General features: G+C 48.2%; 9 protein-coding genes across 9 annotated transcripts; 3 read left to right on the top strand and 6 right to left on the bottom strand.

Annotated features, from left to right (window-relative positions):
• Window positions 1-93: 93 nt before the first annotated feature.
• On the bottom strand, window positions 94-1,597 carry BZA70DRAFT_291847 (major facilitator superfamily domain-containing protein; the record flags this gene model as incomplete). The annotated part of the gene is made up of 2 exons (XM_064914336.1): window positions 94-1,280; window positions 1,384-1,597. The coding sequence occupies 2 exons, from the start codon at window positions 1,595-1,597 to the stop codon at window positions 94-96; spliced, it is 1,401 nt and encodes a 466-aa protein (XP_064766070.1).
• A 525-nt stretch (window positions 1,598-2,122) lies between these two features.
• On the top strand, window positions 2,123-3,187 carry BZA70DRAFT_302639 (Aldo/keto reductase; the record flags this gene model as incomplete). The annotated part of the gene is made up of 3 exons (XM_064914739.1): window positions 2,123-2,133; window positions 2,195-2,330; window positions 2,417-3,187. The coding sequence occupies 3 exons, from the start codon at window positions 2,123-2,125 to the stop codon at window positions 3,185-3,187; spliced, it is 918 nt and encodes a 305-aa protein (XP_064766071.1).
• Window positions 3,188-3,274: 87 nt separating this feature from the next.
• Window positions 3,275-4,489, bottom strand: BZA70DRAFT_261033 (uncharacterized protein). Its single transcript, XM_064910891.1, has one exon. The coding sequence runs from the start codon at window positions 4,412-4,414 to the stop codon at window positions 3,338-3,340; it is 1,077 nt and encodes a 358-aa protein (XP_064766072.1). The 5' UTR covers window positions 4,415-4,489; the 3' UTR covers window positions 3,275-3,337.
• A 214-nt stretch (window positions 4,490-4,703) lies between these two features.
• On the top strand, window positions 4,704-7,095 carry BZA70DRAFT_312839 (uncharacterized protein). Its single transcript, XM_064915000.1, has one exon. It carries the CDS (start codon window positions 4,834-4,836, stop codon window positions 7,000-7,002), a length of 2,169 nt encoding a protein of 722 aa, XP_064766073.1. The 5' UTR covers window positions 4,704-4,833; the 3' UTR covers window positions 7,003-7,095.
• Window positions 7,096-7,136: 41 nt separating this feature from the next.
• On the bottom strand, window positions 7,137-8,227 carry BZA70DRAFT_302644 (uncharacterized protein; the record flags this gene model as incomplete). Its single annotated transcript, XM_064914740.1, has 3 exons — window positions 7,137-7,454; window positions 7,488-8,104; window positions 8,170-8,227. The coding sequence occupies 3 exons, from the start codon at window positions 8,225-8,227 to the stop codon at window positions 7,137-7,139; spliced, it is 993 nt and encodes a 330-aa protein (XP_064766074.1).
• A 763-nt stretch (window positions 8,228-8,990) lies between these two features.
• Window positions 8,991-11,021, bottom strand: BZA70DRAFT_297559 (Transketolase, thiamine diphosphate binding domain-containing protein; the record flags this gene model as incomplete). Its single annotated transcript, XM_064914568.1, has 1 exon — window positions 8,991-11,021. One exon carries the CDS (start codon window positions 11,019-11,021, stop codon window positions 8,991-8,993), a length of 2,031 nt encoding a protein of 676 aa, XP_064766075.1.
• Window positions 11,022-11,286: 265 nt separating this feature from the next.
• On the bottom strand, window positions 11,287-12,695 carry BZA70DRAFT_302646 (glycoside hydrolase superfamily; the record flags this gene model as incomplete). Its single annotated transcript, XM_064914741.1, has 2 exons — window positions 11,287-12,006; window positions 12,075-12,695. 2 exons carry the CDS (start codon window positions 12,693-12,695, stop codon window positions 11,287-11,289), a joined length of 1,341 nt encoding a protein of 446 aa, XP_064766076.1.
• Window positions 12,696-17,483: 4,788 nt separating this feature from the next.
• On the bottom strand, window positions 17,484-19,973 carry BZA70DRAFT_312842 (uncharacterized protein; the record flags this gene model as incomplete). Its single annotated transcript, XM_064915001.1, has 4 exons — window positions 17,484-19,124; window positions 19,185-19,307; window positions 19,379-19,486; window positions 19,536-19,973. 4 exons carry the CDS (start codon window positions 19,971-19,973, stop codon window positions 17,484-17,486), a joined length of 2,310 nt encoding a protein of 769 aa, XP_064766077.1.
• Window positions 19,974-20,374: 401 nt separating this feature from the next.
• Window positions 20,375-22,674, top strand: BZA70DRAFT_302650 (uncharacterized protein; the record flags this gene model as incomplete). Its single annotated transcript, XM_064914742.1, has 3 exons — window positions 20,375-20,617; window positions 20,972-21,088; window positions 21,145-22,674. 3 exons carry the CDS (start codon window positions 20,375-20,377, stop codon window positions 22,672-22,674), a joined length of 1,890 nt encoding a protein of 629 aa, XP_064766078.1.
• Window positions 22,675-23,208: the final 534 nt, after the last annotated feature.

The following is a 23,208-nucleotide window of genomic DNA, read 5'->3' on the forward strand; positions in this document are numbered from 1 at the left end:
TAAATAAGCGAAATAACAATGAAAGATAAAACCGGGAGAATGAAAATCAAAGGAAAATCAACTCTTTCTACAGAAAACAACCCAGAAGTAATTCTATTTCAGGGAGAAGATGTTCCAGTTTGTAAGAACTAATTTTGAGAAAAATGCAACGACACCACCTGCGGCCATCATGCAGGCAGCAAAGACAGCAGCGCCCCAATAGGAACCATTGTTAGCATCGATGATTGCACCAGCGACAGGCATTCCGAAAAGAGAAGAGAACGAGAGGGCAGCTGAAACCGCCCCCATTCGAGCACCAACTTGTTGAGGGGGGGAGATGTCGGCAATCATGGGCTGCCATAGAGTGAACGCGATACCAGAAGAGAAGCCATAAAGGGCAGCATACATGATAATGGCAACGTGGGACGACGCTGGGATCCAAAGCGCACTAGTTAGGATAGCACACAGAAATGCCCCAAAAACATACATGTTGAATCTTCCGAGCTTGTCGGCTAGTAGGCCAGGAACAACACGACCAAAGCACGAAGCTGCGTTCTGGATAGATATAAGGTATGAAGAAAGGGTCTGCGAAAATCCATGAGCAACGGCATGGTTCGGAACAAAAGAGATGGGAATAAAAAGCCCCCAATAAGCTAGGCAGACACCTCCAGCTGCAAGGCCAAACTCCGGGATACCGAATGGTTTGAGATAATTCTGATAGAAGCGGATAGGCTGTCGGCCGGGAGGGTTAAGTCGGGAGGTGACGGTGAGACAGCATAAGACGGAGAAGAAGGTGAGAAGGAAGCCAACAGCGCGCACTCCCCAGCCAAATCCGGCACGCTTTTCGACATTACGAAAGATGATTGGAATGATGACGCCTCCGAGGGAAGAGCCTGCGTTGGCAATACCGGAGGCGGTAGCACGGCGTTTGACAAACCAGGTTGAGATGGCGGAGACGCAAGGATTGAACAACAGGGAGGCACCCAGAGCGGTGCAGATGCCTTGTGCTAAGATGAATTGATAATATTCGGTACAGAGAGAGGTCATCATGATTCCGAGATTCATGATGATTGCGCCGGGAATGATAAGAGGGGTAGGGCCGAAGATATCATAGAGTCTGCCGACGATAACACCGCAGAAGACGGTAAGCCAAGTTTGGACCGAGGTGATCCAGGCGATCTGAGAAGAGGAGTATGTTTGGAGTTGGTGCTGGCCGTAGTATTCGGTAAAGACGCCGATGACTTGGATGTAGCCGAAGGAGGCGAAGATGCCGCAGAATGCACCAAATACGCAAGTCCAGGCTAGAGAGGATTTTGAGCACGTCAGCGGCCGTAATAATGAACAAATAGACTGGATAAGTGATAATCCATAAAGACAATTAGAGAAAGCAGGGGGAATGAGTACCTTTGATACCGTAGTCGGGCGGATAGCGTTCGTGCGACTGCAGCTGATAGCCGGAAGAGTCTGCGGAGGTATCGCTTGCATCGGGCAAGCTCTTTTTCTCGTCGTGATCAGCACCAAAGACTTCTGCCACCGGCTCAGGATCAGGTAGAGAAGGCTTCTCAACAGGCGAGGGAGCTGCCGATGATGCTGAGGAGGAGGGGATGAGGTCTACCATTGTTGCTGTAGGTCGCGAGACATATAAGAGGATATCGACTAGCGAGACGAAGAAGAAGAGGAGGAGGAGGAGGAAGAAGGAGAAGACGATACAAAAGCAGAGAAGCAGCGGAGGGAGGAGGCAGGATCCAAGAGGTTTTTGTACATTTCCAGGAAGCCCGACACAGCGAGGAAGAGAAACCACACAAGTTAATCGTCGATTTCTGTATTCGAGTGTTATCCCCGGGTTTGTGCAAGGAGTTAGAAAAGCGGAGTTGCTCGGCGCTCATTCGCTGGAGTTAACCAGATAGCCGGAAATGTGTCCGCTCGGGACCGCTCCAGGCTGCAGATATCTCCGAACACGTGATCCTGCATCTTCAATGACTAAGATATGACAGATATGGGGGTCGACCCCCGCGCGTGGGGGAGGCCGATGGGGAGGTGAAGCGGGGATGAGCGGGATGCTCCGGTTCTGGCACATTATAAAGCCCGGGAGCCTTTGTCTTCTTTTTGTTCTTCTTCATCGTATCGCCTGCTCGACTTTGCTATGGCTACTGGGTAATCTCGTCGCTATTAATTGCTGCTGCTTTCTTGTTACTCATGGCTGACACTTTCGCAGACGCTCATTCACCCTCAACTCTGGATACAAGATCCCCGCTCTTGGGCTCGGTACCTGGCAGTCCCCCGAGAGCGAGGTCTACACCGCCGTTCTCACTGCTCTTAAGACCGGTTACCGGCATATTGACGCCGCCTTGGTAATACTTACCCCACTCCTTTGATATTCTGTTACTCTGTGAACGTGAACGTGAACGTGTCATTGCTAATCCAGGATCAATCGCAGTGCTACGGCAACGAGAAGCCGGTCGGCCAGGCAATCAAAGATTCGGGCATCCCGCGAGAGGATATTTTCCTCACCTCAAAGCTTTGGTGCACTGGACACACTCGTGTGGCCGAGGATCTGGAGAAATCTCTGACCTCGCTCGGAGTCGACTACTTGGATCTCTATCTCATGCATTGGCCTGTTTCTCTCAACCCGGCCGGCAATCATCCACTCTTCCCTACCAAGCCTGACGGCTCCCGAGACATTCTTCCTGAAGAGGAGTGGAATTACATCAAAACCTGGGCCTCTATGCAGGAGCTTCTCTCTACGGGTAAGGTCAGATCGATCGGCGTCTCGAACTTGTCGACTGTTCACATCGACAAGCTTCTGGCGGCACCGACTACGAAGGTTGTTCCTGCTGTCAACCAAGTCGAGTTGCATCCGTACAATCCCCAATTCAAGCTTCTGAACTACACAAAGGAGAAGGGAATCCATCTTACAGCTTATTCTCCGCTCGGATCGACAGACGCGCCTCTGCAGGAAGAGAAAATTGTCAAACTGATTGCTGAAAAGACTGGAAAGACGCCGACGCAAATATTGATTTCGTGGGCGATTTGGCGTGGAACTTCAGTGATTCCAAAGTCTGTCACTCCAAGTCGAATTGAGGCGAACTTCCAGGACTTTGTGTTGTCGGACGAAGATGGGAAGTTGCTTGACTCGATCTCGAAGACGACCCAAAAGAGAATCGTTCAACCAAACTGGGGAGTGAAGGTGTTTTTGGACGACGAATAGACTGCGCATTTGAATCCGAGATAGCCAATTTTTCTATTTTATCTACAACTAGTTTGTTATCTGATGATCTCATCTTGTATTTGACTAAATATATTATATGAAAAGCTAAATCTAGCAAATAAAGACTGATTTAGTCTATGGAGAACACGATTACTCTATTCTGTTTTCATTTTCATCGTAGTAGATCTTCTTTCCTGAAATAACAGACTCCTGCAAAGCATTCGCTATTTTGACGGCGTGGACAGCACCTCTGGGATCGATGGGAACTGGCAGGTCATCTAGGATCGCTTTGGTAAACTCGTTGGCCTCGACAGCAAACCCGGGCTGGAAGCGCTCAAAAAACGTTTGCGGAATCTCGCGACGAACTCCGTAGCTGTCGTGAATAGTGACATGATTGATAGCGGGAGCCATGTTGACAGTAAGCTTGCCGTTTGTTCCACAGATCCAGGTTTGGTCTTCTTGGCCAGCAGCCATCATCCGAGTAGCGTAGAAGGTAGCAATCTGCCCAGAATGAAACTCCACAGTCCCGACAGCGTTGTCAACGTCTTTATGAAGGGTGAGATCAGGCTCAATAGCCGCAACACCCGAGGCCGATATAGACTTGACCTTGACGTCCTCGCCAAAGTACCAGAGCGCAAGGTCGATATCGTGGATAGTGCAATCGACAAATATTCCACCCGAAAATTGAGCATATTGAACAAAAAATCCAGAAGGGTCGCGTTTGTCACCGGTCTGGCCGTAGTAGATTATTGGCTTGCCAATGAGGCCCTCGTCAATTTTGTTTTTAACATCACGATAGGACGAGTCGAAGCGACGCATGAAGCCGCACATGAGCTTCAGATGAGGCTTTTTTGCAGCAGCATCAATCACCTGCTGAGATATCGCATCCGAGATTGAGATCGGCTTTTCGGAGAGAACATGCAGATCTTTGGCAATTGCTTTAAGGGCCTGCTCGGCATGCACAGCAGTGACGGTCGCAATCACGACAGCCTCGAGAGATTCGTGCTCAAGCATTTTGTCGTAGTCGTCGTAGACAGCCACACCAAGAGGAGCAAGATTCTGGCTAGCCCATTTGATCTCATGAGGAGCAGGTGTGAATACCGCGACGAGTTCAGCCCGGGGCACGTTTGTAAGAAAGTTGTTTGCGTGTCGCTGACCCATGCGGCCGAGTCCGGCACAGGCGACCTTCAGTTTGCGCGATGGAGGAACGGGTGTTGTGGTTGCCATTGCGGAAGGGATAGTGGATATCGAGGAAGAAGGCTCGAATACCAGATAGTGTACGTATAAATAAACAAAACAAATGTGAACAGACAGAATAAGTAAATTAAGTCGACAGGAACAGATACCGAAAGTGTGGGGAAGGGACCCAGAGGGTTAGGTCGTTCGCATCGGGAGGGCATCGCGAGTTACCCGGTGTAGTGCTGTTTTTAGCAGTCGGAGCGCCTTCCGGTGGCAGTCCAGGAACAATGGCAATTTAGCTCGCCTTTTCCGTCGACAGCCGGAGTCTGGGGTTGGCCCGCTCGCACCCCGCATTTCCCGTCTGTCCGGGTCGAGTCCGCTCTCCTCCTCGTTCTCGCTCCTTCCCCTTCCTCTCTCCTTCCTCCTCCTCTTCTTCATCCATCATCTCCTCACTAAGTTCACCAACTATGGCTGCTACTCCCGGTGGCAGACACGGCTCAAGGTCATCGATAGCCTGCAAGCGCTGTCATCAGTCGAAGATCAAGTGCGATGTCTCTGCCCACGGATCTCCCTGTTCTCGTTGTCGTGAGCGCGGCATTACCGACTGCGAACCCATCCAGAGTCGACGAGGCACCTACGATCGAAAGGAGTGGCTGAAGAGAGTCAAAGCAAAGAAAGCTGCTGAGGCTGCTGCTAATGTTAATGCTGTTTCCGCGAGTAGTGATGTTGGCGGCAGCAGTAGAAGCAGCAGCAGTGGCTCCTCCTGCTCATCCACTACGGACAACGATAACTTCGCCAAACAACAGCAGAATCAAGCTCACGATTCGACCGATGAGGAGAAGGGCAGTGCTGAAGAGCTGCCCTCAAGCAGCGCTGCATCGCTTTCCTTCCTTCGCCAGCAGCATTGCTTTGATCTGCCTCCTCCCGATGTCCTCGACGCCCTCCTCTCCGCCTACTTTACGCACGTTCATCCTACTCTTCCCATTCTCAACCGCCGTCTCATTGCCGCTCAGCACGCCCGGTCTACAATCCCCTTCCTGCTTCTGCATTCGATCTGTTTTGCTGCTGCGACACACGTGCCCCTCGCCTTTCTTGTCGTCCCGCCATTGTCCTCTCTCACCGTGGCCTCTACTCCTGTTGCATCTCGAAAAGAGGCTCGTTTAGAGTACTATCGTCGTGCCAAACTTCTATTTGACTCTGCAATTGAGAAAAATGGTCTTGTCGTTGTGCAATCCTGTATCTTGCTCTCTATCTATGGCGACAAGCGCGAAGAGTCCTGGAACACAACATCCTGGATCGACGCCGCTGCTACCGTTCTTGAACACTCGGAGCATGCCTCTCTTCCGGGGCTCTGGCGCCGAATAGCCTGGACCCTAGTGTCTCGCGACGTATTTTGTGCTACCCTCCTCGGCAAGCAGCCTCGCATCAATCGCATTGACAACCTGCCGCCGCTTACTATCAACGACTTTGACGACGACCTCGACTGTGACGATATCTCTCTCTTTGGTCAATTTCATCCTGATATCGCCCAGTATGTTATTGAAGTATCGACCCTCACTCTCCATCTACGCGACATTGTCATTGCCTCCCGCCATCCCCTCGGCATTTCGCAGCCGTTTATCCTTTCAATCTTGCAATCTCTTGACAAATGGAGAGCCCGCGTTCCAGTCTCTCTTCGTCTCCTCACAAATTCTCCAAGCTCCGATCTCTACATTTACGCCGCAGCACTATCGCTTATGTACAACCATCATCTCATATATCTTCATCAAATGACTCTCACCACTTCTCCTTCTCCTTCTTCTACCTTTGGGCTCTCCGGTGGCATTGCTGGCGCAGGATCAGTCAGCGTTGCCATTGCTCAGGACTCAGTCAGCCAGATAGCTGATCTTGGATCATCTCTTGTCACTTCTTCCACCATTCCTTTACTACCGCCGGACTCCCACAACAGTTTTTTCATGTCCATTGTCATGCTCTTTTCTCAAATTCAAAATAATTGGTCGACCTCAAGCACTCCTGCTGATAAGCTTCTCAAAACTCAGCTCAAAGTTTGTGAGATGGTTGTCTACAAAGCGAAAGAGACTTGGGACCATGCTGAATGGATCTTGAATCTTTCAGAGTCTTTGCGTCAAAAGCTCGATGCTCTGGCCGAAAAGAAGGAAAGTCTTGGACTTATCGAACGCCGAAACTCTTTCAATCAGCAGATGAAACAGCGAGAGGAGCTATTGGAGGAGCAGCAACAACAGCTGCAAAATACTCCCACTCTTCGTCGAGAGGAGAGAGTCTTTACAACAACGGCAATGACTACCTCCGCAAATCTCTCACAGCTTCAATTCTCATCTAAGGAAAGCTTGGACGAGAGTAATGGCGAACAAGAGCCAAACGGGTTTGCCTCTAGCAGTAGTGATGAAGAGGAGTTTATCTGGAACTTTGACGATCACTCATATGCTTCCTCTAATGCTACTTCTGAGGTTGAGAGCGAGAGTCTGTTTGGCCTCGATGTTTTGAAACCATCTGAGGAATTGAGTCCTTTGACTCCTGGTCGCAAGGATAACGTCGATGTCGATGTCATGGGGGTTGAGCAGAATGTGTTTGAAGAAATGGCAGAGTGGTTTGTTAATTTGGATGGATACGCTTAAGTGTGACTATAAAATCTAGCTTTTTATGTTTGTAATAGTAGGGGGATCAATGTATATGTATCAATGGTTTGGTAATAAAATTTATTTGAAAAGCACCATAGTATTCATTCATTTTAGTTAGAGCATATCTACACTCACTCCTCATATCCCCAGAGCATAGATAAAAGCTTTTCTGCCTCTTCGTCGTATGCGAGGCTCTCACACTGAACAGGAGAGTCAGCAAGTCTGTTGTCTCTATTGTCGTGAATCAGGTTAGACACAGATCCTTCGACAAGAGGAAGAGAAAGGGGAAGTTCTGCGCGGGCATTCAACGCATCAAGCAGCGCGCAAATCTGGACTGCATGATCCCATTGTTGGCCGACCATTTCCAACATGCTCTTTACAACTCCAAAGCTTTCAAGTGCTTCAACAAGCCTTTCCGTATCGTTATTCGTCTTTGATTCTAAGCAGACCTGTATCAGGTATAGTCCCAAATTCAGACACACTCCTAATACATCTAAAGGTATAGCGACCATCGTTAAGGACTGACTTCCGAGAAGCATCCTGAAAGTTGCCAGCACTTCCTCAACACTGCTCTTCATAAACAATTCTATAGTCGGATTGCGACCAAGGGAACTCTCTTCGTAGAAGTCCTGCGATGTCTGACATAGATAGATTAGGACATGATTGTAGGAAAGTCTCATAGCCAAGCTTGAATTTGACGTAGTTAAATTAAGAGATGACAAGGTCCGCAGCGTGTTTGAAACAAAGCGTTCCACCATTTTGGAATCTTTGTTAAGAAAACGAAAGCGGATTATTGACCGAAGTATGAGGCCTAGATCGCAAATTTGCTGGGAGATCTGCTGCTGTCCGGGATCCAGTGGATGAGGTCGAGGAGTGCTACACTGAGAGAGATCGATCCGTAAGGGACTCCCCGAAATGGCACTACCAAAAGCGTCACGCCAAACAAGCGTCCACCAAATCCGCTTGCACATCCCCATCGTTTGCAATTCGATCTGAGGCCCGACTTTTGTGTTACCGTCTACCCTTAATTGATGCAGACCAAGTGACTCGGCGATGTCAATGGCAGTGTTGAGCCACGTAATCGAGTTCCAGTATTCGCCTGGAGCAACGCAGTTCCAAAACGAAAGCAAAATGCAAACTTGGAGAGTTGTAATGCTGACTTACTCACTGTATGCAAAACAGTATAGGTGTTTTGCCCGCGTGTAGAAAATGCGACGCGCATCCTGCTGAGAAGAAAACGAGTCGAGGATAGAGCTTCCTTTAGAGAGATGAGAAGAAACAGCAAAGCAAATCGCGTGAGATAGTATAAGAGGTATTTGAGAGTCAAGTACTTGCTGTAATAGCTCGTTTGAATCGAAGATGGGCAAAGCGGGATATATGTCGGAAAGAAAGACCTTGGTGAACGCTATGATAAGGTCGGGTGGAAGTGGATCGTAGCATCCCAAGCTCTGTAGCAAGCGATGCCGGTCAGATACAGGACAATCCAAGTCAAATGCAAGCTCTGAATACTTTACTGATGACTGTGAGAGAAGAATTGCCGGTTTGTCTGGGCTCTTCATGTGTATGCTGAGTGACGATGAGGGCCGTAGAGAAAGAGAGGAGGAGTCATGGACATCAGCTGCGAAGTTTCTGTCGTCGCAATATACCGCGATTGTTGCAGTTTTTCATGGTACATTTTAGCAAGCGTGAAATAGATATAATACCTGAAGCTGCAATCAGAAAACAGAGCAGCGCAGAGCAACGCAAGGTCAAGAGCAGTAACGTGGCCGCCTGCCATCTCGAGAGCCCAGCAGTGGGAACCGCACGAGATGCGGCTCCCCCGCATTTTCGAGTCAGACTTAATTACTTTGGTCGTCTGCCGGTGGGCGTGACTACCTCTTCCAGCAGTCTGTCCGCAGCAGACTGGCCAGGCTCAGAGGACTACGAGAGATCAGAAGACTGAGAAGCTATCAAAATAATTCAATTCAAGCGCAAAACCACCGCCATCACAACTGCTGCCAGTGCCTGATCTCGCTCTCAGCAACGTATCGGGAAACCTTTCCTACGATGCCCTCCACGTCGAGCCCGAACCGACCGTAGTTGTTCGGTCCGCTCGCCGAGTACCCAAAGCTATCCATTCCAATGCTCGCCGTGCACAACCGTGCCCACACTGTCGGCACGTATTCCTCGACGCTGACGATCCTGCGGGCCGATCCAAGAACCCGCTGTTTATACTGCTCCGACTGGGCCTCAAACAAGCTGATGCAGGGAATAGACACCACGCGGCACGCAATCCTGTGTGCCGCAGTGAGCGTTTCTGCCGCGGCCTGAGCATAGCCGAGTGCCGAGCCGCGTGACACTAACGTCACCACCGCGTCGGCGCGCTCCTCCAAAATATATCCACCAAGCAATGTTTTTTCGCGGCAAGTACCCTGCGGGGGATAAACTGCGGGATCACGAGCGACAGAGATCATCGTGCTCGTCTTTTGTTCGCGCAGAGCAACCTCCCAGCATCCAATAATCTCTTCTGCCGAAGATGGGCGCATGTACAGAAAGTTGGGCATCGCCCGCAGAAGCGAGTCCAGTTCCACCGGCTGGTGTGTCGGTCCATTCTGGCCTTCTTGGAACGAGTCATGCGTAGCGACGTGGATCACTTGCAGACTATTTAGAGCACCCATGCGCACCCCCGGTGCCGCGTAAAGATAAAACATGAGAAAAGTTGCAGTTATCGGGATAAATGCTCCCGGCTGAAACGCCGATATCCCGTTCGATATCGCTGCCATCGCATGCTCACGAATTCCGTAGCGCGCGATTCGACCCTCGTAACTGCCTGGGCCGAAAATCACATGATGGTCCGCTCCAAGCTTGTTTGCGCCCCAAAGATCCGCACCACCTGCAAACATGGAAGGAACCTTGTTGAAGAGGGCTCTGAAAACGTACCCATTGATCTCGCGCGCAGCCTGAATAGTATCCGGGATCGTGATATCTGCTAGAAGCGATCTGTAGTCAATCGGTTTGCCAGACAGTCGGGAGCAGAGCTCACGAGCTTCATTTGGGTAGGCCACAGAATACTCGTCAATAATATGCTCCCACTCTTGCTGTAATCCAGCACCGCGCCGGCCGGCCTCAGAAAAGTATTCATACACCGCAGGTAGGACGTAATGAGTGGGACGATCGGTGCCATCCGTCAACCGCTCGACGTCTGCATCAGAAAATGTGCCATGATGCGCACCGGCTGTGCCTGCTTTATCGGTACCAAAGCCAATAGTTGTGCGGATGTTTATCATGGTCGGCTTGCCAGAGTAGGTCTTTGCGATCTCGATGGCGTTGACGAGGACAGACACATCTGTGTCACCATCAAACACGTTAATGATTCGCCAGCCCATTGCCCGTATTTTTGCATTGGTGCCTTCGGTCACGATCCAAGAAAGAGGCCCGTCACAGGTGACTTCATTGTTGTCGTAGAGGAGAATGAGGTTGTCGAGACCAAAGTTCCCAGCTAACGCCATAGCTTCAAGAGCAACGCCTTCCATCAGGCAGCCGTCGCCTGAAGCACAAAATATTCGAGAAGGGACGAGATTTTCGAATGCGGGCCTTGCATAGGTAGCGGCTAACTGCTTTTGAGCAATGGCAAGACCGACAGCGTTTGCGATGCCCTGTCCGAGAGGACCGGTGGTGATCTCCACTCCGTCAAACTCGATTTCTGGATGAGCAAAGCAGTGCGTCTCATATCCAAAAGGCTTAGGATGCCCATAACCGCGAAGCTGATCCATTGAAAATTGCTCGTAGCCGGCGATATGGAGAACGCTGTAGAGTAGAATAGCTGCGTGGCCGTTGGAGAGCACGAAGCGGTCGCGTGCAGCCCACGAAGGCGAACGAGGGTTATAGCGTAAGACGTGCCTCCAAAGAGCGACGGCCAAAGGGGCCATGCCTACAGCAGATCCGCCGTGCCCACCACCGTGCTGGCGGCAGCAGTCGACAACGAGTTTGCGGATCTCTGAGACAGCTAGGGAATCGAGGGAAGACGAGACGGTCATGGTCTGAGTCTGAGTCTGAGAAGAGTGAAGTATGGAAACAAGAATGGGTCGACAGCGCAATGAACCAAGAGCGAAAACATCGCGACCTTTATTGATAGGCGCGTCATTGTCAATCGGGCTCTTAGAACACAATCTACCGTTTTGGTGAGAAGCCGCGGGCCGAAGAAGGCTAAGGCCAGGCGATGCTCGTGATTATATAATTTATTAGTTAACTCATCATATCAAAGAATCATTTGACAATGAAGTTATCTGATTTTGAACTAGTTTATGCCTTGTAGTTATCCCAAGACTTGATATGTTTACGCGACGCAGACACTCCTTCATCTACATCAGAAGCTAGAGTATCCTTGGCCATGGTAATGATCGCGTCAGCGGACTCCACTCCCCGGAAGACAGTCTCGTTTTTGGCCAGTAGACCCCACAAATCCTCGTTGTCCTGACTGCCTGACCTAACGTAGTAGCCTCCAATCATAGACCAAAGCATCCATCCAAATTTGTACTCCACGGCTTTCTCATGCAAGCAAGTGGAATACACAGACTCGTACGCCAGCGAGCTGTCTTCCTCGCTGTGGCCCCACTCTGACAACACCACAGGCAATCTGTTTGCGACATCGGTATCAGACTCGTTCAAGCTTGCAAATCCTGCGTTGTATAGGCCCGACCAGTACGATTCACAGTCGGTTGGCGAAGAATAAGTGTGCAACTCAAAGACAGCCTTGTGGTAAAAATCGTACTCGCGAATATCAAAAGTCGCGTTGGTGGAGTCGCTTAAAGCATTGCCGTATACAATATCGTGGAGATTGGTATCATAGTTCAAGCCAGAGAAGAAGATGAGAACGTCACTATTGGCGTGATGCACAACCTCGGCAGCCTTGGTCATGTATTCAGTCCAAACCTCAAAATTGATCGGTAAGGCATATTCCGAGACAGCTGCACGAAGCTCGTTACGCAGACCGACCGACGCCAGTGCCTTCCACTTCTTGCCCTATTGTAAATAGTGGTTAGTATGATACATTGATGCATAAACTAGTGCAATTAGCCTCAGGCACGTACATGAGAAGCCATATATTTCCATCCTCGGAGCCAGTTATCGATATCGAAGTATGTGTCGTTAAACCAGCCATTTCCATCGGTACTGCAGCACCACATACCCTTCGATATGTGGTTGTCCAAATGCAAGTAGATTCCACGACCGTAAAGCTCTTCAGCTATGGCATCATAGACCTCCAGCCGAGTTATATCCTTGTGGAAAGAAGGGTTGTGCTTCAAGATCTCGTGATAGACCTGGGTACCGTTTTCGCTGCCGAGAGCCTCGACCAATGCAGTCTTGATAGAAACATCCTTTCCATGATTTTCGTAAATTTGATCGACGAGCTCGATAGCGTACGTCAGGCGAACGGAGTTCAAGCCTGCCTCAGCGAACATGCCAGCGATATGGGACACTGATTGGTACTGAAGACCTTCCGGGATCATGACATCAGCAGCACCGGGCCAATTGGCACCAACATAGGTGACCGTCTCACCCTTGCTGTTAAAAACCCAGCGTCCACTGGAGTATAGCGGCAAGGCGAGGTCGGGGTTGTAGCCACGCCTATCGAGGGAGGCGGAGGCCACGAGTGTCCCGCTGAGGACGACGTTGACGATGAAGAGCGACAGGAAGTTTCCGAAATGCATTGCTTGAGAATTGATCGCAAAGATGAATTTCAAGAGCAGATTGCTTGGGTCACATATCCATCCTTATATACATCAGAAGCGCGGGGTGGAGAACTCGAGGAGGGCAAATGCGGGGATCCTAAATCGATTCCAAACCTCCACCTCTAGCAGCTGCTCCTCTTAGTCGCTCTCCTTATTCCCTCATTGTTTACCGAGAAGACCACTTCTGTCGCTGTCGTGCCTGATCCCACTGCGAAAACCTGCCAAAGCCTGCGCCTGCGGCTAAATTCCTGGCGGGGTCGACAGATCTTCGTAAATAAACGCGGTCGAATCGGCGGCCCGCGCTCCGCCTTCCCCGGATTTTGACAGGTCAATTTCCCTCCACCATCGTCGGTCGAGACCACACAATTATCCCGCGCTTGCGCTAATCGACGAGGATGGCGATGCTGGGGCCAGTGCAAGTGGGGTGCAGACAAGCAGAGAGGCGATGCAGGGATCGCGCGGGGATGCTCTTCTCGGAGAGCATGGGATTTTTGTATTAATAGCTTACTAATCGAATACATCCTGCTCCGGGGTATGGCTAAATCTACCCTGTTTTTTTGATTATCGACCGCTTTAGGGCTGGGGTTTTGCGTGTTTGGAGCAGCGCGTCTCGGGCACCTACGCGACCTTTCAGTCCTTCATTTCATATCATTATAACTAGATAGATTCACGCTTCACATTCTTCAGATTTTCTTCTCTTCTCTACATTGGTAAACACAAACGTAACGTAATCAACAAGTTTCCAAATCAAACTGCAATGCCTCTTTGCTCTGCCAGATTACTTCGAGTTCCTGGGCATGACGGCGAATTTCTTCTATGCCCAAGACCTCCGCATTGACTACACGTGAACGGTGCTCTCGTTCGGGCGGTATTCTCCTCTAATTCAAATGCACTAGGCTCGCGTCTTGTGCTTGATTGTGGTATCAGTGAAGTTGCTGAGTAGTGGTCGATTCGACTTCGTGGCCCTAATAAAACGATAGGCTCGGGGCCATCACGAATTATGTGCCAGTGACTGTGAAAGTCAGATGGCAGAAGTGGCCGGCCGCTCTTGATTCTCTCTTCAAGAACATGTTCACAAGGTAGGCCGTAAGTTCTTGAATGTATGCCAGAACAAGGACCGAAAGGTCTCCTTTCGTGCATCTAGAGAGCGACCTTTGTTTTCATCTGGTGTACCTTCTTAAGAACCTTGCGAGAAATACGGCCGTTTACCACGCTGTAAAGCTCTTCTCTCAAATCATTTAATGTCCTCTTTTGGTCAGACAGATGCGTATCCCCTATGTCGGTCAATTGCAATTCCAGCATATTGTGGGCGTGTCTCCAGACATCAAATAGATTTCCCATAGAGAAGTTCAATTCGTTTTTGAGAACGGCATGTGCCCCTTCCACTGACGATGTGACCTGAATGCCGAAATGGGGAAACTCATCAATCCATGCTTTCACCAGCTTGGTCTTATATCGCAACCAGGTATCGAAGACATATGCAACCTGGTCAGGGTACCGTGATCCAAACTGTCTCCGAAATCTATCCACACGGTCGTTATAAGTCGCCTCGTCTGGAGATCCTCTAATCCATGTACAGTCTCGGGGGGCAAAGAGGGAGAGAGAGAGGCCATTTTGCTGCTTAGGGACGCGTTGAAAGAGAAGAACGCGAACGCGTCGAATTCTGTGGGTTTGGTCGCAAAACCCCAGCCCTAAAGCGGTCGATAATCAAAAAAACAGGGTAGATTTAGCCATATCCCCTGCTCCGCATTCTGCTGACGATATTAAGACAACAAACAACATCGCTCATCCGCGCCTGCGCTGCATAAGCAGTCGTGTAAAGTCTTTGTAATCCCACATTTTCCGATCTCCATTTGCTTTAGCATCTTGAACCTCCTCTTTCTCCTCATCAGTCGCCCTCCGTGCCTGCTCGCACAGCTCTAATATCCAATCTGCATGCTCCCAAGAGTCTCGCACATGCATCATTATCATCTCGCACATCTCAGCCTGCGACCGTATCAGAATTCGCGCCTCTCCGTTCCTCAACTGCGTAAAGAGCATCACAACCGCCATCTGCAAGCTCGCGAGTGCGTGCTCTGGCAAATGTCGAATCGCAGATGTCGTCACCAGCTCACTTGCCAGATCGGTAATCTGCATCGACGCCTCCCATGCCACCTCTCTTGAGAGTATCGCATTGGGGAGTGTTACCTGATACAGATAAATTTGATGGTGACAGTAAGTAAGCCGTAGAGCTACCGCATACAAATACCCCGGCGATTTACTCGTCAGACAGCCGCCATCCAAATCAAGTTCACGAGAAAGCTCCGCTCTCCATTCTTCCAGCTTGTGTAGTACTTCGTCAACAACTTCTCTTCTCTCTCTGTATCTCCACGGTCTAGAGATGATTCTCCGTAAAATGCTTCCAAGTTTGCTTTGCTCGATCACATACTCCGTCTGCACCTTCTCAAATCCTTCATCTACCAGCGGGAAATCGCTCTTATCAATTCCTTCGACGCTGCACTGATCCATCCTGATTCGCAGCTGTTCTCCTCGCATAGCTGCGTTGAAACTGTCTTGTGTACACAAGCACCACCAAACACGTTTCCACCAACTTCTCTCTTCTGCTCGTATAGTGTCCAGTCTTGCTGAGCTGTACATACCCATGCTCTCAGCTACATTAATTGCAACGTTCAGCCATGAAGGTAAGCCTGAAAAAGCGTTTAACTGTCCACCCCATAAACTAAGCAGTATGCTGCACTGAACAATAGTGACCTGTTTCCGCTCATAGTCCATATCGAACAGAGTCTTGGCGCGATCATAATATGCTCTGCGAGCCTCCCTTCGGGTCATAAAACCGTCTCGACACAATACATTGAGCTCGCAGTGTCGCGCCGCTGCAAAGCACATTGCATGTATCAGCATCAATGAAGCTCGTCCCTCGCCGTAGAGTCTTTTGAATTCTCTCTTCTGAATCACAGGATAGAGATTATGGACCCTGGCATAATAGGTCACCATCAGCACCTCTCTCGTCTCCGCAATCGGCAAGGTGAAGCAGTCCTTTGACTTCAGATATGCAATTTGAGCTTCGGTCATGTGAGCCAAGCTGTGGTCGCTCACCATCTTGTATTCATCAACTGACCTACTATCTCCTTCTTCCATCTCTTGACCAAACTCCACTTGTGTTCCCTCTTTATGGGCTGAAAATGAGTATTTCAATGGATCTGGTCGCGCTTTGCGCTTTTGTGATCCTAGCCCATTCTCTCTGTATGTGTCAATCCCTAGATGTCTGCGTAGTGATTTCATCGTCGGGAACGACTTTCCGAAAAATTCGGTAGACTCTCCGCAGCTGCTAGCGTCTTTAGTCTCTATGTCGCGATTAAGATAATTGGTGAATAGAATCGACCATTGCAAGCGATATGGCGACTCAGGATCCTCTTTCGCAAATCTTTCCGAAGGCTTTTTGTCAAGCCAGATCAGATTACACTTCTTAGATATCTGACTTGAAGAATCAGAAAGAGAATGCAGAAGACTTGAAGGGTTCCGATCAACTGCGGCCATTTTTCTGGTCTGGTCGGAAGGTTGTGAAGGTACTATGGCCAAATCAGAAACAATACTCGACAATCCACTTGAAAGTTCGCCTGTTCCTCGATTATCGAGGATCATTGTGTTTGCGTTCAGCTGAGGACACATATGACAGTCGTTGGATATATCATAAGAGGCAGAGTCTGGTAGCGATCGAAATCCGTCTACCTGGGAGGTAGATGCGGGCTCTTTCCCGGTGCTTAGACCTGGATATAGAAGGAAAGTTGATGATCTGTCATCTTGCTTCGCTGCGATATCAGTATGATGCGCACTTTCTGTCGAATATTTCAGCTGTGATGTCGTTGATGGCAAGGTCTGTTGAGTAGACGGGTCATGAAGAAGGCCATTGACCACACTCGGGTCTCTCATTGCTCGCAGATTCACGTCCAGAAATGTCGGGTTAGACTGTGCAAGCCGGTGTTGCCTCAGTATAAGTTCTCGGCGATCTGGTGACCTGCGCTGCGACTCCAGCAACTCGCAGTCAAGCAGATTCCTGTCCCGACAGCGGGTACAAGGAACACCTCGAGAACTGGCATCGCACTTTATTTTCGCACTATGGCAGCTCACGCAGGAAAAAGATGAACGATATGATTTTCGAATACCACCTCCACGGTTCGATGTGCTGATCGTTGAATGGTTACTTTCCATAGCTATATTGATTCGTTTGAGAAGGAAGTCTCAACTTCATCCCTGTAGCGACGCTGGCAGTAGGTTGATCCAAGGTCAGCAGATAGTCTCTTGCAAGGTTGCAATAATTTATTAATTATTTTGTGTTTTCCTTACCTGATCCAATGGTCCGCCGACTTCCTACCAGCTTATCAAAGGCATTACTTTATTGGTATCAGTAACATGGTGAAGCGAGCATTCCAGCTTGATCTATTCATGCCATGGACAGCGGTGGGCAGCGTTGTTGATAAAATCGCACGTCTCTGCTTGGTCCGTTTCTCAGGGAGTATGGAGCCATCCATAAAACCGAATTCCATGAACGCTAAGCTGTTTTAACTTCGCGAGCTCAAATTATGATTTATCTCCGGCAATGAGCAGCGCCTAGTCCCTGTTATCCTTGTTATTTATTGTCTCCGGTTTCCAGCTCACTAACCGAATCATGCTAACATAAATAATAAACTACTTGATCGGTTTTGTCAAAGCGTTTACTCTATAGTCTCACGCAATTGCAGGACAATTTCAGCCATTCAAAAGAGCTATTTACATAATACCTTCCATGTCACGAACCACAGTACCTTCTTGCGCTGCCCTCCGCATTGCCTGTATATCTAGCTGAATGCACTTGCAAGCCACAAGTCTCTTCAATGTAGAGTTTGCGCGTAGATAAGCTGCAACCGCGTCGTCCGTCGCATTAGGTGAACCCGAGATGTCCAAGTACTCCAAATTTGTAGCAGTTGTCAGCTTCTCAAAGACAAACGGACGGACGGTTGCATTGTATCCTATCTTCAATTTTCTCAAGCGAGGAAACAAAATCAGAATCAGCTCTATTACACTTAAGTTTCCTTCTGGCAGCCTAGTTCGACCGTAAGCTGTGGGATTGCTCATAAAATCAGATACAGAAATTGACGAATTCCTGATCTGATGCTTGCCAAAAACTGCAGCTGTAAAGTCGATATCCACAGAATACTGAAGATCAAGCTCAGTCAGTTGATCTGCGTTACATCTGGCCAAAACATCGATCAACTGTTCTTTAGAGTGGCTGTACCATGATAAATCCAATTTCTGAACTCTTTCTAGCTCAAATGCGTCCCCTTCTCTTTCGATGGCCGCAGATGTTAGCCGCGAGTAGTAACGACCACCCGAGCTACTCACACAAGGGCGCAAACTCTCTCCAACAAAATGTCGAAATCTTAAACTTCGACATTTGGGAAGCCGCAATATAGACTGCGTATGCTGTAGCTCCGACCAGCTCAGATCAACCACTTCGAGCTGCGGCGCGTATTTTGCTATGTCAAATTCACATTCTGAATCACTCAACAATCTCACGTATGTACAGGCGAGATGCTTCAGGTTCGGGAAAAACTGTAATGCGGAAGTTATAGAGGAGATGTCAAGGCTCGGCATCTCGTTTGGTTGGGAAAAGGGAAAACTTGAATACTCGTCGTGGTATGGTCGACCGCCTATACTCAAAATCTCAAGCTGTTCGGAAAGTGGTGAGCTGCTTAGAATACCTTCATTGATACCCAGGCAGGGCATCCTGTATCGGGCAAGACTGTATTGTGCCTCGAGATCAAGCCTTTTCAGTTTCTTCAGCAACCCAGACTGCATAAGGGTCCAAATATCTGAGGAGCGCTCAATCGGTACTGATAGCTCCTGAAGTTGGTCACATAGTGCATATGTGAACGGTGACTGATCACGCTCAGCCTTGGAGAGAACCATTCCCATTGACAGAGTAACCTGCTTGATATGAAGAGCGTGCAAATTCGGAAGATCTAGCGGCTTATGGCGGGGCTGATTTGACCGTTCAAACTCGGGTTTCTCACGTCCTCTTAGTAGATTTAAAATGCACGATGAAGTATCCGACCGATGAATGTTTCGCAAGATAATCTCCTCGACATTATGCTGACAGATACTGGTAATCTCATGCATAGTCCCAAGAGTGATAGGCCTTTCAGAGTACCCGAAATCTAAACTTGTGGCCATTTCTAAGGATTTGCTGGCCAATTGATTCCAATGTTTGCTGACTGTTTTCATTCTGCGACGCTCAAAAAACGGTATATAGTCTAAAATCATCAACTGTAATTCCCAGGGGAGCTTGTTCCAAGACAACGCAGATGAGATCGAGGTTTTTTCGGCAACTATGTCATCTGGAGGATAGGACAACGCCATTTCGATCAGTTTCTGCAAGGCATAATTAGCTAGTAGCTTCGGACAAATATTTCCAATTCTGATTACACTTACAGCTCCCAGGTCAAACATCATATTATAGCGAGTTCCTTTCGCGTTTTCTTTTTGCAGGTTGTATCCTCCATAGCTCAGTGGTGTCTCCGCAGCAGCACATGCCTCTTTCATGTCCATCAATTCCTATTATAGCGTTAAAAATCGTGGCGCAAGTATCGGCTAAGGGGAGCATGATTGGCAGGAAGAAAACTTACAATCATACTATTATTCGGCAGTCCTTCTTGCTCAGCCAGCTGGGAAACCATGGAAGCGAGCCAGTAGTCGTTCAATCTGCTACTAAGCTGCATTGCTAGCCGATAACCCTGATGAGCGCAGTCAGAACATATACTTAGAACGTGGATTATCACTCACACATACTTCAATACGCATCGGATAAAGACTTATCAACTCCAAGGCGGCCATGACTGCCTGTTTGTGAGCTTTCAGCGAAGCGGCCGACTCAACCAGGCGCTTATATATTAGAACGTTCGTAGAAAACGACCGGGGCTCGTTCTCAAATCGAATAAGTGCCTGAGACGGGTTAGGAAGATGTTCATCACGTTTGCTCCCCAACATACTACTCACCTGACTAAATATCCAGTACGCTGACTCATATTGCTTGGTTTGAATGGCAGCCTCGCCGTACTCTAGAAACGGCTGAATGAGCATCCATGATTCTTGATGTGCAACCGTACTTATGAAGCTCTGAAGATCAATCAGATTAAAGTTGTCGAAATCATTCTTGAAAACACCATCCCAATCTGTTCCATGAAAGAACGCTTCCTCTGCGACTACCGCTCGACCTTCCATTTCTCTGTTGCTGTTACTGAACTGGCTTGCGTCATGATGAGTTAGTTGCTTGACGGCGTATTATCTTCACATTTAAACCTTATTTTCCTCTACTCATCGAGCGGCGCTGATGTTATGCGCCGATAAGCTAAGCCAGTGAACATAGTTGACGACATTCCATTACTCTCCAGTTACCCGATGCAAGAAAACAAACAAAGAGTATCCCACAACTACTGAGTATTATGTGTTGTTGAAATTCTGGCGTGGAATATTTGTTTGAAGGCGATTTGATCAACTTGTTGCGGCTAAATAAGCGATGCGCCCACGCCATCGTTCTATTTTCCATCTCACTATCTCCTACTTCCATCCAGGGCGATTTATTGATCTCTCTTCAGTTTGCAGGGTCATAATTAAGATATGAGATGAGCTTTTTTCAATTTGATGATGGCATTGATGAAGCCGCAATAGAGCGGCTGCATACTACCGATTGGCATTCTATATCGTCATCTTCTCCGCATTACGATGGTCTTGACTCGTTGTTATTTGAAGATTTTCGTTTTCTGGATGAGCGTCAATTAAATGAACGCGGTGAATACCATTTCTGGCTTGGGGAGCTTGCTGTCGGTAAAAAACAATGTGAAATTGCATACTCGCTGTACTCAAGAGTAAGTTCCTTTCAGTGGGTTCAGTGGTACATTGCATTAGTGCTAGCAATCTTGAGGTGTCCATTTATAGCAGTGATACCGGGAATTTTCCAATCTAACCTAGTCTTCTGCAGGGGCTCGAATGGCGCCATCGATTTATGTCTTCAGGGGAGGTTAGCAAAAAAATAGCTCGTCGAGCAGATTTGGCCATGAATATGAGATTTTACGAATGGGCCAGACGAGATGCTCATCAACTGCTACTCAGCGCCTTAAAAACAAACAACAACACTCAATTGGAAAATGCACGATAAGATTTTTGCCGATGTGTTATAGCTTCTTTGTATACTGTGTATTAACTTCAAATATCTCCTCTAGTCACTACGTATCATGGAGAACGTGCTACAAGAATCGGACAGCAAATCTCCATCTACCATTTTCTCGGATGTGCATTCGGGTTGTTCAAAAGACGGGCGGCTTATCCAATCTCTTTTGGTAAGTCCCGCGAATTTCCTCTAAAGGCTGTCTGCAGCTTACTTACATTGATTAAGGAATCACAGACAAAACCCATATCTCTCATGCAGAATGCCTCATCGTTGTGCTCTGCGTCATCAAAAGGCTCCAATCTCTATATTCCGTTCGACGTATGGTCCTCGATAATCAAGTATCTCTCTGTCTTTCATCGCCTGAGCTTAATGACCACAAGCATCGAGTGGAACTCTGCTATCCTTGCTTCGTTGAGCGCAATCAACTCACTCGATCTTAGAGAGAGTAGATGGCCGCTATCATCAGAGATTGTCATACGATTGCTTAGACTCTGCCATGAATCTCTCGTGGAAATTGTCGTTGACAATTTGATTATTTCTGAGATTGATTCCGTCATACAAGTACTTCGAAACACCAGCGACAAGCCTTCCACATCCCGGATTGATTTTCCTAAACTCAAATCTTTGAGTATTCTTCATCCAGAAGCTGCTTTGAAATATTTGTACGTCAACATGGAGAACCCTCATCATATGCCTCACCTGCGCAATTTTGCAAATTTTACCAAGCTCACGTTGCCAGTGGAGGAGCCTAGAGATATTATTGAGTCTTTAATGCTGGGAGATTTTCCAAATCTTGCTGAGCTGAATCTTGTTCTCAGCTACGATGTAACGAGAAGACAGTCCAAAATTACATTCTTTAGTGACTTGGTTACGTCATATCGCCATCCGTCTTTACGCATCTTGAATATCGGGGGCTCTCCGTTCCGCGAAGATTACAAGCATTCGTTTCCGTTTTCAAAGAGGAATGAACGTGCAAGAATCTCGCTGACACTAATCCTATACTTGCTGCGAATGTCTCCTTTACTGGTAGAATTTCGCTGCACGTACATGGATGTAGTGAGCGATAGTTTTCCATCCGACGAAGAGCTTCCAGCAAATCTGAGTCTGACTCGGCTCAATGAACATCTGAAAGCATTGGATATGCGCTACTCTATCTGTAGCTCGGATATTGAGCTGCCGGTTACTTCTGAGTTCATTTCTATGAGGATGGTTGGAAGACTTCCGATACTTGGAAATCGTGGCTATGTCAATACTCAAGATGCAGTGTCAATACATGACTCAAGTGACACCTTTCCCATAATTCATCTTGATATCAGCTATTGTCAGAGTATACAGGGTGGCTCGTTGTACAGATTCCTTCGCCCTGTCAGCGGATCATCCTTAACAACTCTAGACCTCTCGTTCTGTTCTAACGTCAATTTTAGCGAGAGGTGCTTTGATACAGAAGGGCTAACGCTGATGAGATGGCTTCTCCAAAAGTTCTTCCAACTTCAGAGTTTAATGATTGGCTATAATCAGAATGTTATCGATAGAGATTTGGATGATATAGCCGAATCAGCGCCCACACAATTAGTGCATCTAGATCTTTCCGGGTGTCCAAAAATTACAGATGCGGGAGCGCTAGGCTTGCTGCTGGAAAGTCATTCGTTGAAATGTCTGAAGCGTCTTGTGATTTTCAACAATCCGCAGTTGTCAAGCACCGTATTCCAGCTCTCAAGTCGGGATATCAAGATTTTGGGGCTTTATAGCGCTTAGACTATCTGTGTGAACGAGCAATGACTCTAATGGTACTCAATCTTAATTAATGTACTCTGCTTTTAATATGTGACGTTACAGTAATGAAGCTCAAAAACTGTGCTGTCGCAGCATTCCTGCTATGATCTCTACGATTGTCTTTGTTTAGGCTCGTATCTCGCTCGTGCTGATCCCGACCTTGGTGCCGAATACGTATCTGAAACCGTCTACTATACCTCAGTCTGTAGCGTCTCCCTAAGTAGTTGTATGAGCGCGGATGTCTTCGGAGAGCTATCAATGTCAACGCATTCTAGCAAGTCCCCAGGCGCTGAAAATATATAAATGACACTTTAGTGAAGCAAACCAACATCATTCGCTTTACAGAACGGCGCTTTTCGAGAAGACATTAGAGCCCTGCATTTTGGGGAGGGGAGAGGTAAGTTGCGTCGTCGTAGGCCGTAGAGTAGGATTGCTGCGATAGGACATGGTGACGGAATAAGTGGGGAATAGGGTTGGAGATGGAGGTGGAGGCGCAAGCGATTAGGGAGATAGCAG

Source organism: Myxozyma melibiosi (genome assembly GCF_037950935.1).
Source record: "Myxozyma melibiosi strain Phaff 52-87 chromosome Unknown BZA70scaffold_14, whole genome shotgun sequence".
Classification (NCBI taxonomy): domain Eukaryota; kingdom Fungi; phylum Ascomycota; class Lipomycetes; order Lipomycetales; family Lipomycetaceae; genus Myxozyma; species Myxozyma melibiosi.

Bases quoted from the DNA above. Each gene is read 5' to 3' on its own strand.
- BZA70DRAFT_312839 (XM_064915000.1), top strand. From the start codon at position 4,834: ATGGCTGCTACTCCCGGTGGCAGACACGGCTCAAGGTCATCGATAGCC.
- BZA70DRAFT_261033 (XM_064910891.1), bottom strand. From the start codon at position 4,414: ATGGCAACCACAACACCCGTTCCTCCATCGCGCAAACTGAAGGTCGCC.